This window comes from Ovis canadensis, chromosome 24, assembly GCF_042477335.2.
Source record: "Ovis canadensis isolate MfBH-ARS-UI-01 breed Bighorn chromosome 24, ARS-UI_OviCan_v2, whole genome shotgun sequence".
Taxonomy (NCBI): Eukaryota; Metazoa; Chordata; class Mammalia; order Artiodactyla; family Bovidae; genus Ovis; species Ovis canadensis.
The window spans coordinates 14,763,204-14,787,963 of record NC_091268.1 but is presented as its reverse complement, the minus strand read 5'-3'; the positions used below and the strand labels follow the sequence as shown (position 1 = coordinate 14,787,963).

The window sequence follows — 24,760 nt, the reverse complement described above, 5'->3', positions numbered from 1 at the left end:
GCCTTGCGATGCCAGGCTGCTGGTGGTGGAGGAGAAGGCTGAGGAGGGAGGGGTGACGTGACCTGTGTTCTGGGACATGGTCACATGTGGGTTTTCTTTTTCAGTTTGAAAGAATGACTGCTTTTAGTCTTCCCTCCAGTTTTACTTTAAGGTTGAAACTGAAGATTTAATTCTTAAACTTGAGCACAGAGAGTTTATGGTCTTTTTGAAAGCAACAGTTGAGGTTTTAAAAACACATCTCAGAGAACTCCACTAGATAAAGCCAAAAGCAGAACGTGTTCAGGGTGAACTGCGGGCGGGACCCCAAACTGCAGTCTGTCTCTCCCAGAGTGTGTAATCGCTGAGATGGGTGGATATAGGACCCCAAGCACCCTGGGGACTTGAGGTTCTCAAGTGACAGAGGAGGTCCGGCTGAGCCAGGAGCAGTGGGGCCTGTGCCCTGGCGAGTGGAGAGCCTCGAGGGTGGGAGTGGGGCCAGGAGAGGGGTGGGAGACTCGGGGGCGGAGGGTGGGCAGCACCTGGTGGTGTCTGGGAGGTGCTGGCTATCGCGGCTCATGGCAGGGACACCCTTGAACCTCCACCGCGCTACCCCCATGAGGCAGAGTTGTCTGGCAGCCCAGGATGGAAGTTTAGAGGGTGAGTTCACGGCAGGTTGAATGAACCCCTGTACCCACTGTGGGTTCATTTTAAGGGCCTAGAGTGAGGTTGGTCAAGCCCTTGCTGAGCTCGAGTGAGGGAGTCTGACAGGGAGGACCGAGCTCAGGGTGAGAGTGAGGGGCAGCTAGCGTGGTGAGTCCTCCTCAGCCGGGTGGGATCTGGGGACAGCCTTGACTTCAGGGGTGCCTTTCAGTAGCCTCCCTGGAGGCTTGTTTGGGGGGTTAGAGGGGGGAGAAGCCCGCTTAGAAGACGTGCTCATTCCCAAGGGTGGTGGTTTCTGAAGCAGTTTATACTGGTCAGTTCAACTGTGACCCAGTATCTTGCAGGGTCATGTTTCACAGGGGGCCTGAGCCATGGGCACAGCCTTCCTTCTCCCGCACCCTACACTCCCCTGTCGTCTTTCTGGCAGCCCCTCCCCCCTCTCTGCACCCTTGATGGTGGGCCTGAGCCCAGCGCCCCCGTTACCACGGAGCCCCTTGTGACTGAGCGGGTTCCGGTTCTGGGCTCCTGGGAGACGTGCTGGAGGCAGAGCCTTGGTGCCATTTCTCCTTGAGACAGCGGTGCGGGTGGTCATAGTGTGAGAGCAGTGGTCCTAGTGTGAGAGCGGTGTGTGTGAGAGTGGTGTGTGAGAGCGGTGTGGGTGAGAGCGGTGGTCGTAGTGTGAATAGTGGTGGTCGTAGTGAGAAATTGGTGGTGCTAGCTCGGGAGCCGAGGTATCCTACCGTTAAACAACGGTTGCCCCCGAGTGGGGGGCTGCCCCCATCCGCGAGGATGGGTCGCCGAAGGGCCCACCTGTGGGCGTTATTCCAGTGCTGCAACCCCAAGTCACAGGCCAAGACAAGGAAGAACTTGGCCTCCGCCCAAGTCCTGGAAGGAGAGGGGCCTGAGGTGAGAGCAGCCCGCAGCTGGGCCCGTCGGACTGGCCCTCACCAGCCAAAGCGTCGGGGTTGTGTTTCATTTCATTAGCAGGGCTGTGGGCCCTGTCAGCCTGGGCGTTTTGGCCTTAGTCCGCAGTGTTGACCCCAGAGTTTACCCTGTAAGACGCTGTGCAGGTGCTGCGTGGAGGGTGGGCGGGGACCCCACAAGAAGGGAAACGCTGGCTGGAGGAATCACTGGGGCACGTGGACTGAGCTATTGAGTCAGTCCTTGACGCAGAAATGCTAAGCCCCTTAACGATTCCCTCTTCCAAAGAAAGCATATACTGGCTGGAGTAGTCTCTGGGGCATGAGGATCGAGCTAGAGAGTCAGTCCTTGAAGTAGAAAGGCTAAGCGCATTAAGGTCTCCCATCTTCCAAAGCACAGAGCAGTGTGTCCAGTATTTTAATCACGGGTACCTACTGCTTCCGTGTCTGACATACACCCTCATAGCTACACATGTCTACTACATGCCTCTCACGAGTGCTGGGCACTGTTCCTGGTCCTGCACACTCAGTGTGTAGTAGGGGATACGTAGCCCAGGATTTTTTAATTTCTGCAAAGAAAAATAGAACGTGTGGTCAGCTTGAGCAAGTTCACCACGTGGACGACCCCGTGTGCACGCAAATTGTGGCAAAATACATATAACATCAATTTTACATTTTAACCAGTGGATTGAATGTCTGGGTGGCTTCCGTGGAGTCAGGCTAACAGATGGCCTTGGGGTGCCATCTGCCTTTTTCCCAGAGGAACACTCCAAAGCCTGGTGGCTTCCCTTTTTCCTTCCTTCTCCCCAGTGGCTCTAGGTCACTGGTCTGTGTGTCCTTTAAGAATCTCTTTATCCACTTTGTTGTTAGGTTTATCTTTTGGAAAGCTTCTCAGATGTCCTGGGCCTTGAGAAGGCAGGCTTGGATTCCGGGTTCTCCCCTACCGTGTGCCTGCCAGGTCGAGGGGGAGGCTGAAGGCCGGTCTGAATTATAGTGGTCTGTGTGGTCTTGGGGTCAGTGGACCCCCTCTTCTCTGGAGGGGCTAGGAGAGCCTTTATGTGGAGCCTGGAGAGACTTGACAGAGCCAGTCTTGACAGTCTCACTGTCTTTTTAAATTATGTTTGCATTTAGTTTCTCATTTCTTTGTTTTTTAGGAGAAGAACATACAAATACTTAGGGAGCATCTTCGGAGACGAGAAGAAGAAATATCAGTGCTCAAGGCTGAAATCAACAACACCAGGGTCAGAATGGGGATTCTCACGTGTTGACATTTGCCCCGTGTGGGTCACCGCTAGCCTCCGTGTTGCTGTCCTTAATCTCTGTCTGATTTTCAAGTCATTTTTCACATCTTCCCACTGAGCAGACCTGGGTGGATCAGTTTGGGGTTCTCATACCTTGTTTCAAATTTATGATGAGAGCTAATATAATTTTAGTACATTTGAGGGGGGAGTGCTCTTAACTTAGATTTTTGTCCACACTACACTTTGTGTGGGATCTTAGTTCCCCAACCAGGGATTGAAACCTGTGACCCCTGCAGAAGTGTGGAGTCTTAACTACTGGGCCCCTGGGGAAGTCCACTCTAAATTTCGACGGAACTGGCGGGATTCCGACGTGCCTTAGCATATTTCTGGCTATAGCGTGAGGTTGAGAGGAGTTATCGGGCCTGAATTCGAGCAGGAGGTTAAAGGTGCTCCTTTGGCCCCGCCCTGCAGCTGCTGCTGGACCACCTGGAGTTCCTGGTTTCCCGGTACCAGCCGTCCTTCCAGTTGAAGGCGGGCAAGCGGCAGGCACAGTCCCCAGCCAGCATGACCAGCGAGGTGGAGGTGCTCAGGGCGCTGAGATTGCTCTTTGAGCACCACAAGGCCCTGGATGAGAAGGTACCAGCCCCCCAGCTGTCCTGGATTTGTACACTTGCTGCCTTGTTTGGAGGGTGATGCACTTATTTATGTAACTAGTTGACTTTTGAGCTTCTTGAATCCTTGTATATACATTTTTTTTCTGTAAGAAGTCAGAGTTTTATATGGTTAAAAAGCATGGCTTGCGTACATGCTCAGTCATGTCTGAATCTCTGCAACCCTGTGGACTGTAGCCCACCACGCTCCTCTGTTCATGGGGCTTCCCAGGCATGAATCCTGGAGTGGGTGGCCATATTCCACTCCATGGAATCTTCCCGACCCAGGGATCGATCCTGCCCTCTTGCTTTGGCAGGCGGATTCTTTACCACTGAGCCATCTGGAAAGCCCCCAGTTAAAAAGTATTAGTTGGCATGAATGTCTCAAGATGTATTATATTCTGTATATCAACTTGCAGTGAAAAACTGGGTAATAGAATTTATTTAGGATAACATTTTGTTCGCTCAAGCTTAGAATTTAAAGCTGTTAACAAGATTTTCTTGACGTTAAGATCAGTGAGAGACGTTAACGGTATTCTATTACAGTATCCACGTATGAGGGTGAGTATACACTAAGAGTGTACTAACGCACATACACACAGCAACACACAGTGACTCGGGCCCTTTGATTTGAGTTGAGAGTGTGGTTATGCGTACGCTCGAATTAGGTGCCACACATAAAGAGGTAAGCTTGATCAGTCATCCTGGAATTTCAGTTAAGGGTTTGTCCTTTGAATCCTTTCATTTAAAAAAGAATGAAGGCTGTAGTGGTGGGCATCAGGTGTTCTTTCTCTTTCTGATTGAGGACCCACCCACCTGGGTTATTTTAATGACTAGTAAACTAGCCTTGTGGCTCAGAGCTGCAGGATGTCTTCAGTACCCCTTTGTCCAGGAGATGACAAATTCTGACTCTAATCACCTAGTGGTATTTGGGATGGATAGCATCCCCATGTATTTTCTTTCTATGTTGTGTTTTCAGTTTCGAGTTGAGTTTTTCCAGGTGGGGTTTTGCTGTCTTTACTTATTTGTTTAGTCTGATTCCATTTTTTGGTTTATCCACATTTCTCCAGAGTCAGGGCTTCCAAGTAAAATTGGGTTCAGTTCCTGATAGACTTGAGCTGCCCTGAATGTTGCTAACGAGACGTGGTCCTCTCATGCCCAGGTGCAGACTGCGAAGGAGCAGGACTGGGAGCGTGCGCAGCAAGCCAGCGTGCTGGGGGACATGGCCGAGGTGTTCCAGAGTGATGAGGGCGTGTCTGACAGCCAGGGCGACAGGGTCACCCTCTTCAGCCCGGCCACTCAGCTGTCGCCCAGCAGGCAGGCCGATGCCAAGACTCAGAGTGTGAGGCTGCAGGAGCAGCTGGACGCCATCAAGGAAGAGATCAGGTGGGTGATCCCAAACTCAGCTCCCCGGAAACTCGGTTTCTCTGAGGAGCTGCCTTCTCTTAGGGAAGTCTGAGTGTTCCATAGTAAGAAACCTGACCTCAGGTCTGCTTCAAGAAATTTCAGTTTTGAGATTGCCCTTGATGATAGAGCTCGGTCAGCCAGGGGGTTCTGTCCAAAGCGTTTTGGGGTGTCCCCCCTCAGCTCTGAGCCCCAAGGTGGGTGAGGTGCCGAGGCGGTGTCCGCTGTGGCCCGAGCACCCTCCTGTGTCCTCAGAGCCCACCAATTTCTGGTGAAAGGCCACCTGGAAGAGAAAAGCTCAGGTTTTGGGGTTGGGAAATTCTCACTCAGATGTGCATTTTCATTTTTCACTTAATAAACAGTGTGAAGATTGGCTTGTTGTAAGACAGTGGTCCAAGGACATGTGTTTGAGTTTTTCTCATCTCATCAGTATATTTAAGATGTTTTCTTTAGACACCATCTTGGCAATGATAACAATTTACAAAACGGGATAGAATCCAAAGGCCAGCCTCGTGGTGAGCAGGGGCCCTTGGGTCTGGGTGCAGCCGGGTGGCTGGGGGCCCCGAGGCCTGCCTGGTGCCACACCCACACAGCTATGCCCGTGTCCCGAGTCCATGTTCAGAGTGGCCGCAGGCCGGTGACCCTGCACAGGACCAGGCAGAGGCTCCTTCTCAGACTGTTCTCATCACGTCAGCCCAGGCCGAGGTGCCCATTTCTGTCCACCGAGTGCGGGGGGCCGGGAGAAAGGCAGGGGGCGAACGGGACAACCAGCAAACGCAGGTGGTGCCGCCTGCCCATTTGACGGCGAGACAGACGGTTTTGTGGGCCGTGTTTGAGCACAGACGTGATCAGAATCATGGTCTTTCCATGTCCCCTCAGGAAATGTGGAACGGTTATGTATTAATATTTTTATTTTTACAGCAAGTTGTCATGTAAAAGTGATTTTCCTTATGTGACAAGTGACTTGATATAAATGGTAGATTCTGTCCATCAACTTGTCATCAACAGTGAAAAACTTTCAAGTTGTATATGTGGAAGTGAAGCTGGAGAGTTACTTCCTATAAGAATGTTTTATTTTAATTTGAAAATCATTTTATTTGCATCATCATGTATTTAAACTGCTATATAAAATCATCCACAACACATTAGGGGAGAAGAGCAGAAACCGTGAATTCTAGGTTAATGCAGCACGTTGACCTGAATCCAGAAACTGACACAAAGCTGGTGCAGAACTTCCTCAAGAGATGCGTTTGTACATATTCAAACTTACATTAAAAATAAAAAGAAAGATCAACTCAGCACTTCATCTGGTCTGGAGACTTGTGTTTAGAAACACCAGCTTGTTCGTGAATTGCTGTTTTGATTGTACCGAGTTCCCGATTCCCAGTGGAAAAGACTTGCGGCACTGACGTGTATCTCTGCCCTGAGAGCGGGGAGGTAAAAGTTGTCAGCATCAGGCATCTCCTCACAGGAAGAGCGTCGCCACCAGGGCCCCTTCAGAATGTTAGAGGAAAGACATGAAATGAAGAGTGAATGATCAGGGGCCAGTTTGTAAGACTCAATGCTAAGTTATTCTAAGTTTGAGAATATTCAAAAGAGGAAAAGTCGAACCTTTTACTTGAGATGTTAATTGAGCAACTGTTTCTTGAGTTTCTAATCATGACACAGAATGCCAGCCTAATTTGTTGTCCAGACACGTTTCTCTGCTGACAAGGGCAGGTGACGGGTTTTATTCTATTTTAGTTTGGTGGAAGAAGAGAAGGAGAACACGGAGCAGCGGGCCGAGGACACTGAGAGCAGGGAGGGCAGGGGGCGCTTAGGCAGCCTCCGTCGTTGTAAGTCGGTGAGCTCCCTCAACCTGCTTGCTGGATCCTCAGCTGCCTGCTCCTGCCCGCCCCTGCCCAAGCCCAGAAGGAGGCGGCACTGCCCGGCGCAGCAGGGAGACCGGCTGGGCATCATGACTGTGGTATGTGTCTGCCTCCTCCCTGCCCATCCTTCCCCCAGGACGTGGGTTTTCTTTATTTTGTTTGTTTTTTGCTTTTTCTCTTTTTACTTAGAAGAAAATCGGGTACATTTGATGCACTCAGAGGTCTACACTTTTTTAAACTGCCTAGTCTTTAATCATTCCACAATGGCACAGCAATGAATTAGTCTTGATATTTGGACCACAGGCTTAGCACATCATCATGAACTCAGCCAGAGCCTGCCTCTGTGTTGTTGGACCTGGCCTGTGCTGGGCACAGCAGCTTCAGGGAAGTTTCTGTTCTCAGGGAGCAGACAGCTTCGTGAAAGTAACCATAGGCAGCCCTCATGGCGTGGGAAGCCGTCCAGCACATGTTCCATTGGGGCTGCCTGGCTGCAGGGTGCAGGGCATGCGGTGGGAACAAAACCAGGAATCTCCATGGTCTGCTTGCGTATGGACCCGACCGCGGGCTCAGGCCAGCTCTGCGTGTGAAACCAGGTTAAGAGTCCGGTGCCCCAGGGCCCCAGGGAAGAGGTTGGGCTGCCTCACTTTTCTGAGTCTAAAAATGGGATGACGACCTAGGGCTGTTGGTGACAGAGTGTGCGGCTCCAAAGCAGATGTTCCAACTTTCTTGCGTGTTTAGCTTGGATTTTGTGAGTGCATTGTTATCCCATGAAATCACGTGTACAACACTGCTTTGTAACTGGACATGTATTATCACATTCTTCTGTGACCACCCATTTCATGTTGGCTGCATTGTTAGTCAGGTTATCATTAAATTAACTGTGAATCCTTTTAGTGGCCTGTGAAGTGGGAACTAGTCCATTTTGTGGTCTTTTGACACACTGTTTTTATAATTTGCATCATTGGCTAATTAGTTGCTATTTAAAATTCTTTGAGGATTTCTCTGTGGTCTCATGCTTGATTTCTTTCCGAATATTTGTTACAGAACAGTTCTGTATGTTTTCCTTGCTGTTGGAGTTCTCTGGCGGTCTGTCTGCTTTCATCATTGGTTTAGATTTCCTGTCTCATCCTGTTGTCTGCTTGGTTGTCATCAATCCAGACCCCTCCCCCGCCCCCGAGGCTGTAGTTTCCCATCCATCTCCCCTCCCCCATCCCCCCACTTGCTCTGGTCATGGCCATGCTGTGGTCCACAGCGTGTGTGCCCTTGTTGGGTCTGTGCTTTGTCTTCATGTCTCATTAAATGGTGTTTTTCCCCATAGCAGTAAGTTGAATTGGTGAATCACTATGCAGTTCCAGGAGAAGGCAATGGCAACCCACTCCAGTATTCTTGCTTGAAAATCCCATGGACAGAGGAGCATGGTAGGCTGCAGTCCATGGGGTCACACAGAGTCAGATACGATTGAAGCAACTTAGCAGCAGCAGCAGCAGCATGCAGTTACAAGCATAATGTAGATGGATCCTAGACTGCATATCATGTATAATTCATAAATGAGATTGTGCTTACATAAAGAAATGATCCTCTTAAGTGTAGAATTCATGGACTTTTAGATATGCAGATGACACCACCCTTCTGGCAGAAGCGAAGAGGAGCAAAAAGCCTCTTGATGAAAGTGAAAGAGGAGAGTGAAAAAGTTGGCTTAAAGCTCACCATTCAGAAAACGAGGATCATGGCATCTGGTCCCATCACTTCATGGGAAATAGATGGGGAAACAATGGAAACAGTGTCAGAGTTTATTTTGGGGGGCTCCACAATCACTGCAGATGGTAATTGCAGCCATGAAATTAAGACGCTTATTCCTTGGAAGGAAAATTATGACCAACCTAGACAGCATATTGCAAAGCAGAGAGATTCCTTTGCCAACAAAGGTCCATCTAGCCAAGGCTATGGTTTTTCCAGTGGTCATGTATGGACATGAAAGTTGGACTTTGAAGAAAGGTGAGCGCTGAAGAATTGATGCTTTTGAGCTGTGGTGTTGGAGAAGACTCTTGAGAGTCCCTTGGACTGCAAGGAGATGCAACCAGTCCGTCCTAAAGGAGATCAGTCCTGGGTGTTCCTTGGAAGGACTGATGCTAAAGCTGAAATTCCAGTACTCTGGCCACCTCATGTGAAGAGTTGACCCAATGAAAAAGACTCTGATGCTGGGAGGGATTGGGGACAGGAGGAGAAGAGGACAACAGAGGATGAGATGAGATGGCTGGATGACATCACCGACTCAATGGATATGTGTTTGGGTGAACTCCAGGAGTTGGTGATGGATGGGGATGGCTGGAGTGCTGCGATTCATGGGGTTGCAAAGAGTCAGACATGACACAGCGACTGATCTGAACTGAGCTGACACAATCTCCTTTCTGTGTTGCTGCTTGTATTTAAGAGTGTAAATCTCATCAGCTTTTGCGCAGTTAATGTCTCTATTAGACTCTAGAAACGTGTCTTTTACGGTTAATAAAATGTAAAGACGGCACCTGCTATTATGGTAGCTTTCATTCTTATTTTCACAGGAAGCCTGTTTTAATGAATTTATTTTGAGAAGTTTTAAATCAAATTCTATGTCAGGATTTTACATTAATGTCCAAGAGGTGGTTAGATTTGTTCCATGTTAAAATAGGTATTATGGTAACTTCCTTATCAGTTAATTTACTAATTTAAAGTATAAGATGTTTTTATTAAGGGAAAATAACTTATACAGAAGTTTGCCTGAGAATAGACAAGTGTTAAGGGCCTTTGTTGTACGGAATCCTGTGCTTTAAGAAATCATGATGATGTAATAGAATTGTATCTTCCTGAGTAATAATTTCTAGTGTTTCTCTAGTAAATCTTGAATAGCTTATTTAACTTCTGTGGTCAAAAAAATGATCTGTTTCCAGTCACGTGTTCTCTGAATCTTCATGTCACTTACACGTTTGCCCTCATTTTTGCTTTCCTGTATTTGCCTATTCGGATGCTTGAAATTTTAGCTTCAAAGTCGCAGTGAATCTGGTTTCTCTTCATTTCTTTGCATGCATCTATCAGCCTCATGATTTAAGGAAGCGGTGTCGAAAGGTAAACTATTCAGTAGTTTAGCAGTCCTTTCTTTCTCTGTGAAGTATTAAAAGTCCTTATGGTTTAACGTGAATGAACACCATGTGGTTATGTCCTGGTGAATAACAGACGTTTTAATGGAAGTAATGAAACTGACCCACCACTTAAACTGTGTTGATGGTTCTATTGGAAATAGGTCATTCGTTGGGACAATTGTAACAGTTTGCCTTTCTCCCACTTGTTTGCCTTCTGATCATCTCATGGTTGTTTATAATAGACATAGTATTATTTATTATTTTTAAAATTTTCTTTAGTTATTTTTTTGGCCATGCTGCACAGCTTATGGGATCTTAGTTCCCCAGCCAGGGATCAGACCAGTGTCCCAGCAGTGAACGTGCCAAGTCTTAAGCTCTGGACCACCATGGAATTTCCGCTTAGTGTTTTCTTACAAGGAATGACTGAATGAGAGCCATAGATGTTAGATTTGCGGGAAGCCAATTTAATGATGGTGGGTCGCAGTGTGCAGGAGACTCTGTGTGCCAGGCTCGTGCTTTCCGCGTCTGTCATCTCATCCCCAGCTGAGGTCCAGGCTGCTGCTCTCCCTGTTCAGGAGACATGGACACTGAGGCTTAGCGAGGCCGGTCACCCTGCCCAGGCTCTCATACCCAGCAGCGCGATGCGGACTGGTCTGATCAGAGCCTGGACACTTAACCGTGGTGCCGTCCAGCCCGCTTTCCTCCAGACGCTCTCGTGTCCATCATGGCATCATGATGGAGGGAGCCTCAGGAGGGAGCTCGCTGCCTCTCCACTCGGGTCACTTGGATGAACCCCTGTTGTTGGAGTCCACTGCCCCATGGGCTGGCCTTCCTTGTCCCTCTCCTGCTCCCAGCCCGCTGACCGAGCACTCCTGGGCCTTCCTGCAGGACTGGAGTGGCCGCGCTCCAGTTCACCCCACTCAGTGCCCGGGAGCCCTTCTGCTGGGCACAGCAGAGCAGCGCCGTCCCCCTGGGGTTGGTAACCTGGGTGTGCCGCTCGCCCACTCTGTGGCCTGCTTTGCCCTCCTGTTAAGTGGACACGGTGCTGCCCATCCTGGCCACGTGGGCACCAGAGGGGCGGCTCCCATCCTGGGGGAGGGCGGCCAGGCTGCGGACCCAGAGGCCTTGCTCAGGAGGAGGCCCGGGGTAAGGGGCTGGCGTGGTCCCTGACCTTGAGGCAGGTGTTTGTCTCCACTGAGTCCATAGTCAGCCCAGGTGCGTCACTTCCCTGCTCTGTTCGTTGTTTTCTGATTTTTAGAAATGCTTATTTTAACTTGAATTTGAGATTGATCCCTGTTCAGTTCCATGTGGATAATTTCTAGGCTCTGTAGCCTTCTGGTGTCGGAGGGTTCTTGTTAGAGCGCAGGAGAGGGTGCCCAGTGTATCCAGCTGCTGTTAACCGAGTTCAGCTGTGTTTTGCCCTAAGTCACTTTGTTGTTACCAAGCTCCTGTGGGGCTGCACGGGACCAGTATTCTTTAGTGCTGCTGCTGCTGCTGTGTCCCTTCAGTCATGTCCAACTCTGTGCGACCCCACAGACGGCAGCCTACAAGGCTCCCCCATCCCTGGGATTCTCCAAGCAAGAACACTGGAGTGGGTTGCCATTTCCTTCGCCAATGCATGAAAGTGAAAAGTGAAAGTGAAGTCGCTCAGTCTTGCCCGACTCTTAGCGACCCCAGGGACTACAGCCTACCAGGCTCCTCTGTCCATGGGATTTTCCAGGCAAGAGTGCTGGAATGGGGTGCCTTCTTCTGTATTCTTTAAAGAATCCCACTGAAAAGGCACAGGTTAGTTGGTTAAACAACACACTCATTGTTTATAAAAATGCATGCCATGCGTGTTTCCCAAAACTTTCCCTGGCTTAACCACACATCCAGATGTATCAGTGAGACCTGTCTGGACCCTGAGGGGTTAATCTGTTCCTCACACTGTCCTTCCTGTCCTCACACCCAGGACCAGCAGAAAAGCTAGGAGTCCAGGAGAGATCACCTTCATTTGGGTTTTTATTAGTTTATTTGTTAATTGAAAGATAATTGCTTTACAGAATTGTCTTTTCTGTCAAACGCCAACATGAATCAGCCATAGGTACCCATATATCTCCTACCTTTTGAACCTCCGACCCTCTAGGGTGATACAGGATCATCTCGAAGTGAAGACCTGGGGGTGCTTTATGGAAACCACTCTGAGCACATGACCCTCAAACTGCGTGTAAGTACTTCAGTGGGTGGCCCCCAGTCTGTCTGTTACCGAGAAATGTGATCCAGGCGCGTGGTGTTCGCGTGGAGGTGTAGGTACCTTTTCTGTGTTTCTCTTGTTGTCCTGGGATCCAGTAACCTGTATCATCTCTCCAAATGACCTTGGGTGGTGGCACAAGCTGTATCTTTTTCTCCTTCAAACAGAAAGGTCTGGACGGCTTTGCTGAGAGGTTTCGTACTCTTGCTGTGGTGCTTCTGAGCAGCATCCTGTGATGAGGACAGTCCTTTCATCAGAGCAGTTCATGCCATGCAGGGTTCACGGGGCCGGCTTCGCTCTGCTGTCCTGCCCGGCAGGGCCATCTGGTCACTGGATTCCAGGGAGGGCAGAGCCAGGCTGCAGGGAGGCTCCCGTCCAGGGTCTCTGCACTCAGTCAAATGCTCTCGCTGCCCCATAGCCCCGCTTCTCTTGAACAAGACAGTCCTTAAGGTGGCATTAAGCTAGAACAAGGGTTTCTTTTTGTAATTGTGGGAAAGCATAGCTAATAGATTTTCAGATAAGATTCTGGTTATAATGTAAAGCCTGTGTGATTGCCATTTTCAAAACACTCTACTGTTAGCCAATGTTACACTTCCCTCACTCCCTCAGCTGCCAGCTTTACGGGAAGAGATAGGAGATGATGAGACTGCTATCAAATCTAAAACCTCGACCCCCGCCATGCCGCAGTCCCTGCAGCTGGACCGCCTGCACACGGGGTCGCTGCGCACAGCCAACCAAGAGGACATCAGGGACGCCCACAAGTAAGCGGCCTGTGTGCGCGTCCTCAGTTTCAGGAGCCCTGCGCCTCTTGCCCTGAAAGAGTTGCAAGGATGATTTTAAAGGAATACCATTGGGTTCAGTGCCTGTGGTTAGTGGTGAACTTCAGGTCCTGGGGAAGAAGAGCTCAGTGACCTCAGTGATTTTAGAAAATGTCCTTCTCTGGAGATTGACTCCTGTGGGAGCTTTCTTCCTGCTCGTGAGAGAGGTCTGCCTGGCCTGGGGCACGTTCCTGCCGGTGACGGCCCCGTGCCTCTCGGGTTCGCTCTTGAGGGTCCCTCCCTTTTCCTCAGGGGTCTCGTCTCAGGAGACTCTCCCCTCCTGTGACGGACACTGTCCTCATTCAGACCTCCACCTGGGCTCCCGTCCTGAGCAGGCAGCACGCGATCGGGGGCACGTGTGGTCACCTGACCAGCAGCCCTGCACGGTGACCATCGCTCTCCTGCCACGGCCAGGGCCCGTCACCCTGCAGGAGGCGGGGGCAACCGCCCAGAGCAGGGGAGCTCGCCTTCTCCTGGAGCGTTGTCACCTGCTGAGCAACGACCCTGAGGGAGGGTCGGGGCGCCCTCTGCACCAGCTGGCCTGGAGTGAAGCCCTCCTCGGGGGAGAGCTCGAGGCAGAGAATCTCAGCTTCCTGGGGTGGTTGTCTGTGCCCGGGAGCCTGCACTGCTCGTGTGAAGTGTGTTTGGTGATGGAGACTCCACCGTCTGCCCCGAGGTTGAGGCACGGGTGTTGCTGGGTGCCCGTTTCTCTCAGTAGCTCTTGTGCAGGGGTGTGTGTTTGCACGAGGGTGCCTGTTAAAGGTTGTTTTCTCTCCCCAAAGCTCGACAGGCTCTGAGGACAGCCCCGAGAACAACCCCAGCAATACCACCAGCAGGCAGGACTCACTGCAGAAAGTCCCAAAGAAGAAGGGCATCAAGTCCTCCATCCACCGCTGGTTTCATAGGAAGGAAAAGGGCCGGCCTGAACACCCCGGCAAGGAGGCGTTAGCACCAGGTGGGTGCTTCACTGTTCAGAGGGAGAAGGGCCTGCAGGCATGTCCCTTCTGTGTCTCCCCCATTGTCCCTACGAGGCTCCTGTCACTCACGCTGGGGGTCCTCCTGGGAGCCAGAGAGGAGGAGGTGTCTGTCTTCTCAGTGGGTCTGAGATGATCAGATGAGTTAATGAGTGGATGGATGGATGGATGGATGGATGGAGGGATGGATTAGTGAGTGGGTGATGGATGAAGAGATGGCTGGCTGGATGGGTGGATGAATGGAGCATGGAATGAATACAGCAGATGATTGTACTCCAGTGCTAGAAACATATTCTAGGAATTTGATTGAGTAGGAGCTGGGCAATGATTGTTTCCTCCTAACAGTGACACGTGTTTGGAAACGGCCTAAGTGCTCATCAGTGAGGGGTGAAATACAATCTGTGGACACCCCACAATGAACACCCTGCCCTCCTTGCTGCTACCTTCCCCAGGAGCTCATCATGGGTTCTTCTCATGCCCCCCGCACCACCCCACAGCCAGGGAGGTCCTCCTGGGGTCCCCTCATCACACAAGGTTATCATTAGGCCCTCCTCTCGCTTGGCTTCATCTCCCTGAGGACAGTATGTTCCTGCCTCTTCAGCCACAAACGTGTTGAGTCTTGTTTGTGCTGGGTGTGGGATTTGCAGGGGTAAGTGGAGCAGATGTGGTCTGGAGCACAGTTAAGTGGCAAGAGAGCAAAAGGAGCAGGTTATTAAATGCTATCCCTAGTATTAATAAATACAATGCTGAGATGGATGGTGCATTGATTCTACACTGATGCTGTGTGTGCCCCTTACCAAGCAGATGCTGCCCCCTCCCAATTTACAGAGGAGGACGCAGTGACGGTCACGCAGTCAGGGAGTGGTGAGGGCAGGTTCACACCCATGCAGCAGGCCCAGGCACTTTCCCGAGCCCCAGCCACCTCTCTGGTGGATGCGGCAGCAATGAGACGGTTCTGTGGCACGATGATTCTGTGGACATGAGTTCGAGCAAACTCCAGGAGCTAGTGAAGGACAGGAAAGCCTGGAGTGCTGCAGTCCACGGAGTGGCAGAGTCAGACACAACTGAGCGACTGAACTAAAACCTGAGTGTGTGCTCCCCTGCTTCAGTCGTGTCTGAGTCTTTGCGACCCCAGGGACTGTAGCCCACTAGCTCCTGTGTCCATGGGATTCTCCAGGCAAGAATACTGCAGTGGGTTGCCATGCCCTCCTCCAGGGCATCTTGTCGACCCAGGGATCGAACCCACATCTCTGTTATCTGTTGCATTGGCAGGCAGGATCTTTACCCCTGGCACCACCTGGAAAGCCCCAGTGGACGCTGACAACTAGAAATGCAGAAAATCCGGGCTGCTCCCAAGGTAAACTGGAAGAACAGCAAGCACAGGTTGTAAAGACAAGGACACAGGATGAGTGACAACAGCGCCCACAGAGATAGGCAGGAATGCGGTGTCCCACATAAAGGAAACACCTGTGCCATTCGGAAGAGGGGCCCGTCCGCCCTTGGAGGGACAGTTGGAACCGGAATGAAAACCGAGGCCATGGTCAGCAGTGCCCACCCACATGGCCCTGGTGGCGTGGTGTCCCTCACTGGGCTTCCCGCATCCCCACAGCTGCTGGCGGTAACATCTCTGAGTGCCAGGCCGGGCAGCGTCCCCATGTGAGCTAAGGCATCACTGCTCTCCTTCCAGTGCTGCTGCGGGCCCTCTGTGGGCGGCCACCCTCATCCCCTGCCCTGCTACCTGCTGGGGCCCGGCTCTCCCCCTGGGATCCTTTCAGCCCTTGAGCTTGGGTGTTCCCAGCCCTCTGCCACGCTGGACTGGGACGCGACTCAGGACTTAGGCTTGAGATGTCAAGGAGACCTTGAATCTGGAAGGACAGCGCCGTGGGAGCAGGAGAGCAAAGCCCGCATGGGGAGGAAGCAGAGCTGGGGAACGTGCCCATAGCCTCCAGTGCCTCCTGCACAAGTGCCTCTCTTTGCCTCTCCTTGGCCTGGACAGACCCCAGCTGCTGCTGCTCCGCAGGTGATTCCTAAAGATGCACCTCCTGACAGAGCTATTGTCCTGCTGCTCTGGGGCTGCCTGAGTGTGCTCAGGAGCATCAGACAAGTGGGGCTCCCACACCTCATACTGGAGGTGGGGGGCCTGATACTGAGGAATGGTCTGAGGGTGGGGGAGGGCCTGATGCTTGGGAAAGCCCTGATGCTGGGGGAAGGTCTAATTCTGGGGGAAGGTCTAATTCTGGACTCGGGCTTGATGATGGGGGGCACATCTGATGCTGGACTAGGGGCTGATGCTGGGGGAGGGCCTGATGCTGGGGGAGGGTCTGATGATGGTGGACAGCCTGCTCCCAGATGTACATGGAGTTGAGGATAAATCTCTATGAGAAATCTTTTTTTCATACTCTCCTGACCATCTTGCTATGTTCTTTTTAACTTAAAGATAATTTTGTGCAGTATCGCTTGATTTCTGCCATACATCAATCTGAATTATCCATAGGTGTACGTATGTCCCGCCCCTCTTGACTCTCCCTCCCACCTCCCCTTGCTACATTCTTGTTTCTATGGATATATGAATAATAGGCTGCTGATAACATAACATGAACAGCTCCCACACACAAGTGTGCACACGCACACTCCCTAGGGCATCATTCGGGTCCGCCTCAGGGACTAAATACATTCCTTTCTAAGACAAAGTGCCACTCCTAGGATGGGAAGCTAAAATGGGAACCCCCTTTACCTTGGGAGTAAGCCTGTTAGGTAAAACACAAGACATCTAGTTAAATTTGGTTTTCAGTGAATAAGTTTTTAGTATAAGAACATCCCAGGTATTGCAGGAGATGGACTTTTACTAAAAAGAAAAAAAGAAAAAAGTTTTCATTGTTTCCCCAGCCACCTAAAAGGCATGGTTAGAACGGATTCCTTCTTTAGCTGAAAGAGAGTACATCAGTGGTGAGTGAACACAGTGCTCTCCCATCAGGGCAGAGTCACGATCATGGGAGGATGACGTGCCATCAGGTGGCCAGTAGAGTTCGGAAGGGCAAAGGTGAGTCTTCCTTGGCCCAGCACAGACCACAAGGTACTGGCAACCCCACAAAAGAGGAGGAGATGAAGGCAGAGGAGATGAAGGCAGAGGGAGAAAACGTGGCCAGTTCAGGAAGCAGCAGCAGATGAGGGTGCCCAGGAGGTCCCAGGCCAGCCTGCCGGGGAGCCTCACAGTTCAAGGGGTGAAGCGCTCTTCCCAGGGTCCAGTGGTGATCACACCTGCACGAAGGTGCCCAGCTAAGCAGTAGGGGGTCACTGAAGCCCAGTGGCTACTCTGCCCCACCCTTGTTTCTTTTCCATGAAGTTTACAAAATATCCATACATCCTGTACTCCCATGAACCTTGTACAAGTCCTTGATCTTAATGCGGCATCTGCACCATTCCAACCTGATGTAGGATTTTCTTTACCAATCAAACTGTCCTTTAGTTTTACTTTATGTACTAAGAACTCTCACAGTGGGTGACGAGAGAGAAGTATCGTGTCCAACTTATTAGATATGCCTTAGTACCTTCCAAGTGAGAGTGGTGAAACATGCCCCTCAAACTCCTAAAACTCCTCAGAATTGCAAAACAGTAGTAGCTGGTTAAAGCTAAGAGGCACAGTGGTCCCAGAACCTTGGGCAAGATGTGTTTCCGGTTGATTTAGTGTTGAGCATGTGTAAGGCTTGGGGGAATGATTCCGAGTGTCTCATACAGTAGATCAGGGTGGACCTTGAGAATCCCGAGTTTTAACCACTTCCCAGTTGATGCCAACACACTGGTCTAGTGATGACACTCTGAGACCCACTGACTTACACAAGGAGAGAGCTTCCACAGAAACTGAAATGGCTCTTTTTGAGACACTTATTCTATTCTATTCGGAGAGCTTCCTCACATGGAAAACCCAGATGCCAACCTGAAAATTAGCAGACTAGCTCTTCCACAACTAAGGATGTAAAGAAAAAACAATATGGAGATGCATTGGAAGGGAGAGATAGAGTCTAGTCAGGACCCATACTCCTGATAGGTGACCCAGAATTAGGAGGGGACATCACCAACTTGGTATCTTCCCTGGGAGGACATGCTGAGCACCTGAGCCCTGGTGACCCTAATGAGGAAGACGAGCCCCCATATCTCGGTTTGAAACCAGCAGAGCTACGTCTGGGAGAGAGCAGGGGGCTGTGGTAAACCAAGACCCCACGCTTAACAGGTTAGTGCCAAATTTACTGACACTGAATGTTGTCAGTAATGACGCTCAATGTAGCCACAGGTCACATGGGAAAGAGAAGTATGTACTAATTTTAGGACACGAGCCAAAGGGGCAAGGATTTCTTGAAACTTTCTCCAGGGATGAAATCACTGATAGATGACATTTAAAAAACTCCTCCCTGTAGCCAGCTGTCCCAGTGCTAGCAGGAGCCTTTTCTGACATTCCCCACTTACCTTGCTAGCACTGCTTGCCCTGCTACGTCTCTGTATTCCCTGTGGAACAGACATATCCAGCCCAGCCATGCCCACAATGCTCCTCCAAAATGGTTTCACCCCAAAGGCCTGGATTCCCCCACAATAGCCTCCTTTCCTACCACTCATAGTGGGTGGACTCAGCTGTGACTTGCATCCCCTCAAGGTGATTCCCACTCCAGGTCAGCTCCAGCCAGAAGTACATCTGCAACTGTTGAGGTGGGGCTCACATTTAGCTGCACTGGGGGCCAGCCAGACCCACCAGCATGCCCAAAGCAACGCGGGTATAGCTAACAGGACACCACACTCAGCCTGCACAGGAGACACCCTGGATTTCCTGTCTCTGGTGACCTGGGCGAACTGTTCCTTTCGGCTGCATAGGAGACACTCTATAAAAATCCACTTATTCAACATGGAGACATAGTTCATCTACCTAATATTAATGCATAAAACAAAAAGGCAAAATAAAGAGACAAAGCATCTATGCTAAAGGAACAGCTAAGACATAAACTCAGGAAAAGAACTAAACAAGATGGAGATAAGCAATCTACATCAAATGACTGCGAAGTAAGGGTCATAAAGATATTTACTGGGTCTTCCCTGCTGGTTCATTTGTTAAGATTTTCCTGACAATGTAGCCAACAAGGGTTCAACCCCTGGTCTGGGAACTAAGATCCCAGGCTGCGGGGCAAGTAAAGCTGCACGTCACAGCTGTTGAACTCACGCACGCTAGAGCCTGTGCTCCACCACAGGAGAAGCCAGCACGATGGGAAGCCCATGCACCAAAACTGAGGGCAGCCCCCACTCTATGCAACTAGAGAAAGCCAATGACACAGCAAGACCCAGTGGACCCAGTAAATAAACGAATAAAAGACATTTACTTCTATCAGGGGAAGCATGACAGAATGGAGTGAGAACTGCACAAAGAGGCAATAAGTATACAACAGAACTGATTATAATGGAAGAATACAATAACTGACATGAAAAATACAGCAGATGAGTCAACAGATTGGATGATTCAGAGGACAGATCAGTAAGCTGACACACAGAGCAGTGCCTGCTGGTGCACCGGCTGACCCAGAGGGAGGGGCGGGGCCTCAGGGTGGGGAGCACATGTGCACCCACGGCGGATTCATGTCAATGTGTGGCAGAACCACTACAGCACTGTAAAGCAGTCAGCCTCCAATGAAAATAAATACATTTATATTTAAAAGAAGAAAAAGAAATACAGAGTAGTGGAAATCACCTGATCTGAGCACCAAAAAGAAAAAAATAAGCCAAAAAATTGAGGATAGTTTAAGGCATTTGGTGGATGATCTCAAGCAGACTAACATTCACATTATAGGAATTCAAGGAGAAGAGAGAGAAAGATAAACTCTCACTTGAAGAAACAATGGCTGAACATTTCCCCATATTGTGGAAGGAAACACACCCAGGTCCAAGAGCACAGAGAGTCCGACACAGGGTAAACCAAAGGAGAAACATGCCAAGACATATACTAATCAAACTAAGAAAAACTCAGCAAAAAGAGAAAATATTAAAAGCAGAAAGGGAAAAGCAACAAATAACAAGGGAATCCCCATGAGTTTAACAGCTGACCTTCCCAAAGAAACGCTGCAGGCCAGAAGGGTGTGGCATGATAAAGTTATGAAAGGGAAACACTTACCAGCAAGATTACTCCAACCAGCTACGACCTCGCTCAGAAGCAAAGAACTCAGTACCTTTACAAAGAAGCAAAAGTTAAAAAATTCAGCACCACCAAAGTAGCTTTACAACAAATATTAAAGGATGCTGTCTAGGCAGGAAATAGAAGGGAGTGAAAAGACATGGGAAAAGAACAGAAAAATAAAGTAAATAATAATAGTATCATGCATATCAATAATTCCCTTACCTATAAATGGATTAAATGGTCCAACTGAAACACAGACTGGCTGAATGGAAACAAAAACAAGCCCCATATAAATGTTGTCGATAATGCATCCACCTCAGAGCTAGGGACACACACAGACTAAAACTGAGGGCCTGGAAAAAGGGATTCTATGCAAATGGAAATCAAAAGAAAGCTGGCGTAGCAATTCTCATATCAGATAAAATAGACTTTTAAATAAAGACTATCACAAGAGATAAGGAGGGACACTACATAGTGATAAAGAGATCAACCCAGGAAGAAGATATTGCAATAATAAGACACACGCATCCAACACAGGAGCACCTGAATACGGGAGACAAACACAGACAACCATAGAACGGGAAAGCGACAGTAAGAAAATAATACTGGGGGACTTTAACACCCCACTTATACCAAGGGACAGATCATCCACAGAGAAAATGAATATAGAAACAAAAGCCTTAAATCACACACTAGACTAGATGGACCTTTTGCTATCTTTAGCATATTCCACCACCAAACAGCAGGATACATTTTTTTTTTTTCTCAAGTGCACATGAAACACTCTAGGGAATGGATCACATCTTGGGTCACATATCAAGCCTTGCCAAATTTAAGAAACTGAAATCACAGCAAGCATGTTTTCTGATCACACTGATACATGATTCAGTTCAGTTCAGTTCAGTCGCTCAGTTGTGTCCGACTCTTTTCCACCCCATGAATCGCAGCACGCCAGGCCTCCCTGTCCATCACCAACTCCCGGAGTTCACTCAGACTCACGTCCACCGAGTCCGTGATGCCATCCAGCCATCTCATCCTCGGTCGTCCCCTTCTCCTCCTGCCCCCAATCCCTCCCAGCATCAGAGTCTTTTCCAATGAGTCAGCTCTTCGCATGAGGAGGCCAAAGTACTGGAGTTTCAGCTTTAGCCTCATTCCTCCAAAGAAATAGGGATCATTTATAGGAAAAGTTGTAAAAAACACAAACACATGGAGAAATCAAACAGGTCACTGAAGAAATCAAAGAGGACATTTAAAAATACCTAAAAGCAAATGGCGATGAATAAATGACAACCCAAACCCTATGTGATGCAATAAATCAATGCTAAGAGGGAAGTTTATAGCAACACAAGAAGCCCACCTCAAGAAATGAAAAGAACATCAAATAAACACCTAATCTAACACCTAAAGAACCTAGAAAAAGAAGAAAATGGCCACAAAACCTCCCAAGTTAGCAGAAGGAAAGAAATCATAAAGAGCAGAGCAGAAATAAACGGAAATGAAGGAAACACCACTAAAGATCAATAAAGGAATAAGATATGTCTTGGAGAACATAAACAAAATTGACAAATCATTAGCCAGACTCATCAAGAAAAACAGGGAGAAGACTCAAAGCAACTTGAAATGAAAAAGGAGACGTTACAACACACAACACAGAAAGAGACAGGGTCATAAGAGACAATTAGAAATAACTGCATGACAATAAAATGGGTATCCTGGAACAAATGGACAAATTCTTAGAAAAGTACAATCTTCTAAGACTGAACCAGGAAGAAATAGAAAATATGAATAAATCAAGCACAATAATGGAAATATTATTTAAATTAAATATTAATGCAATATTTAATACTTAATTAAATTAATATATTTAACACAATAGATTAATTTAAAATATCAATGTAATAAAGCTATTTAATATTTAATAATTAAATTGATAATTTAATTTAATAATTTCAGTTATTAAATTAAAAAATATTCAATTATTCAAGGACAAAGGAATCGTCCCATTGGGATAATCTTGTATCCACGTGGGAAGGTAAGTTGGATCCCTACCTCACAAAACACCACCAAACCAATTAGACACATACTAAAAACCAACAATTGAAGGAAAAACTTTACAAAATTGTGAAAAATTTTTGATGAGGGAATATCTTTTCTTTAAATTGAGGTATTGTTGATTTACAATAATTTGTTTGTTTACAGTGTACAGCAAAGTGATTCAATGATTCAGCCTCTCAGGTGCTTCCTTGGACAAAATTCATTCCCTTTGGGAGGCCCCTGGGCCATGCCCTCACAACAGCTGGGGCTGCTAAGTCGCTTCAGTCGTGTCCGACTCTGTGCGACCCCATAGACCCACCAGGCCCACCAGGCTCCCCTGTCCCTGGGATTCTCCAGGCAAGAACACTGGAGTGGGTTGCCATTTCCTTCTCCAATGCATGAAAGAGAAAAGTGAAAGGGAAGTCGCTCAGTCCTGTCGGACTCTCTGCGACCCCATGAACTGCAGCCTACCAGGCTCCTCCACCCATGGGACTTTGCAGGCAAGAGTACTGGAGTGGGTTGCCATTGCCTTCTCCCTCAGAACAGCTGAGAATCCTGAATAGGCAAAGCTGAATATGGCGGTACTTGTGGGGGTTTTTAGGCTGAATACATTATTCTAACATAATACAAGAAACCGAAGAAGGCAATGGCACCCCACTCCAGTGTTCTTGCCTGGAGAATCCCAGGCACGGAGGAACCTGGTGGGCTGCTGTCTATGGGGTCGCACAGAGTCAGACACGACTGAAGTAACTTAGCAGTAGCAGCGGTAGCAATACAAGAAACAAGCCCAGAGGTTAAGAGGGGATCTCCAAACCTACCTTCAAACAGGAGGTCTTGCTCCCTTGAATGTGGGTGTGTGAAACAGCGCTTGGGAAGGGAAGAGGTGGGTCATGAATATTTCGTCTGCAGAGGACAATGCGATCTGTAGAGAGGATGTGCAGGCAGGTCCCAGGACACTGAGCACACGGACACGTGGACTGGACTCCCAGCCCTGCTCTGGGGGCATCACACTATCTCTACCCCTGACACAGGGTGAGCAGCTCGCACGTACCCTGGAGAGTAAGGTCACATGACCTGGACCTGGCCAATCGGTGTGTTCCATCCTCCCTGGCCACCGTGAGTGGCTCAGGACTGGGCCGTTGACCAATCGGGGCCCAGGGCCGGGCCTCACGCTGGAATCCAGGGAAGAGGAGGGTGGGTCTGCCGGAAAGGGTGGGGTCGTGTGAGGTCAGGCTGCCGCCCTGGGAGGGGGCGTGAGGTCGGCCTGGGGCAGTTAGTGACCTTCCCGCGCCCCTTAGGGCAGAGCCGCCGGCCTGAGAAGGAGGGCGCTGCTGAGCCCAGGGGGTGAGAGTGCCGGTTCCTGCTGTGGTCCCGGAGCTCCCCCTGAGACCGGAGGGAAGCCGTCTGCCTGTGAGTCCTCCCCTGCTTGTCTGTCAGCTTGTGTGAACCACGCTGGATTTTCTGTCCAGCTGGCTACGTGGAGACCCTGGAAATGCTCCTGTGTGGGTTTTGCTGGCTTCAGGGAAGAAATGTCAGATGACACTGGGCGACTCCAGTTTAATCTGGATTCAGGTCATATCTCTTGAAAGTGAAATGAAAGTCCCTCAGTCGTGTCTAACTCTTGGCAACCCCATGGACTATACAGTCCATGGAATTCTGCAGGCCAGAATACTGGAGTGGGTAGCCTTTCCCTTCTCCAGGGGATCTTCCCAGTCCAGGGACTGAACCCAGGTTTCCCGCATTGCAGGCAGATTCTTTACCAGCTGAGCCACACGAGAAGTCCAAGAATAATGAAGTGGGTAGCCTGTCCCTTCTGTAGCAGGTCAGCATTCCTGACCCAGGAATCAAACCGGGGTCTCCTCATGGCAGGAGGATTCATTACCGGCTGAGCTATCAGGGAAGCCCAGTATCTCTTAAGGCCAGCTATTCATTGATATCTCTTAAGGCCAGCTATTCATTGTAGGATTACCCTAATTAGTCTTCATGGGATTAAGCTGGCAACCTGCTAAGGTAGCAATCGATGTCCTTTATCTAGAGGACACAATGGGGGCTCAAAGAAGGGGGTAACACAGCTACAGCAAGGGAGCGTGTACCTAGACAAAACCCCCAGATCCTTCTGTTAGAACTCAGGGAAGGCCTATGGTGTGGCTTGTCCATGTGACAGGGGCTAAGGCACCAGCGCACACTGGATACTGTGGGGACCTGACTTGGTAACTGCCTTCGGGCAGCTCTGAGACTCACAAAAGCAATTTGACTGAAGAGAGGAGGGACACCTCTCTTCATCCTCCCCACCACACCCTCCGGGTACTCCCACACTCTGCCCCCTTTCTCTTTCTTTGTGAGGGAATAAGGGTCACGCTCATGTGACCACATTGGCTGTCCACTGTTCACGAACTACCACCTGGAGCTGCCGCCGGAGAGGCCAAGAGCCTTTGCCCCTGAGTACCTCTCTTTCCTTTGCACCGTGGGGGCCATCCTCCACACCTGCACACCAGAGGCCGTTTCTGAGACATGCAGGGACCCGCCTTCAGTCTGCAACAGGTCGCATCCATCGCTGTCCTTTCAATGCTTCCCTTGACACTCAGCTCCTGAGCTCCTTTGTCTGCATTGTGGCCCACCTGGCTGCCACGGGAGGGACACAGCTGACCATGAATCCAAAGCTCGGATCTGAGAGGCAGGAATCTGTGCATGAAGGGACCTGACTAATCACGCTGTAGAGGC

At 49.5% G+C, this 24,760-nt stretch overlaps 1 protein-coding gene across 1 annotated transcript; it reads left to right on the top strand.

Annotated features, from left to right (window-relative positions):
* The first annotated feature begins 1,428 nt into the window (after positions 1-1,428).
* Positions 1,429-16,258, top strand: LOC138429720 (liprin-alpha-1-like). The gene is made up of 8 exons (XM_069571450.1): positions 1,429-1,545; positions 3,272-3,436; positions 4,613-4,836; positions 6,598-6,820; positions 11,961-12,041; positions 12,675-12,826; positions 13,666-13,838; positions 15,130-16,258. Exons 1-8 carry the CDS (start codon positions 1,429-1,431, stop codon positions 15,183-15,185), a joined length of 1,191 nt encoding a protein of 396 aa, XP_069427551.1. The 3' UTR covers positions 15,186-16,258.
* The last annotated feature ends 8,502 nt before the right edge of the window (positions 16,259-24,760 follow it).

Excerpts from the sequence above, each read along its gene's own strand:
- LOC138429720 (XM_069571450.1), top strand. The coding sequence starts at position 1,429 with ATGGGTCGCCGAAGGGCCCACCTGTGGGCGTTATTCCAGTGCTGCAAC. Across the intron at positions 1,546-3,271 it reads TGGAAGGAGAGGGGCCTGAG|CTGCTGCTGGACCACCTGGA; the intron begins GTGAGAGCAGCC and ends CCCGCCCTGCAG. Across the intron at positions 6,821-11,960 it reads GGCTGGGCATCATGACTGTG|GGTGATACAGGATCATCTCG; the intron begins GTATGTGTCTGC and ends CCGACCCTCTAG.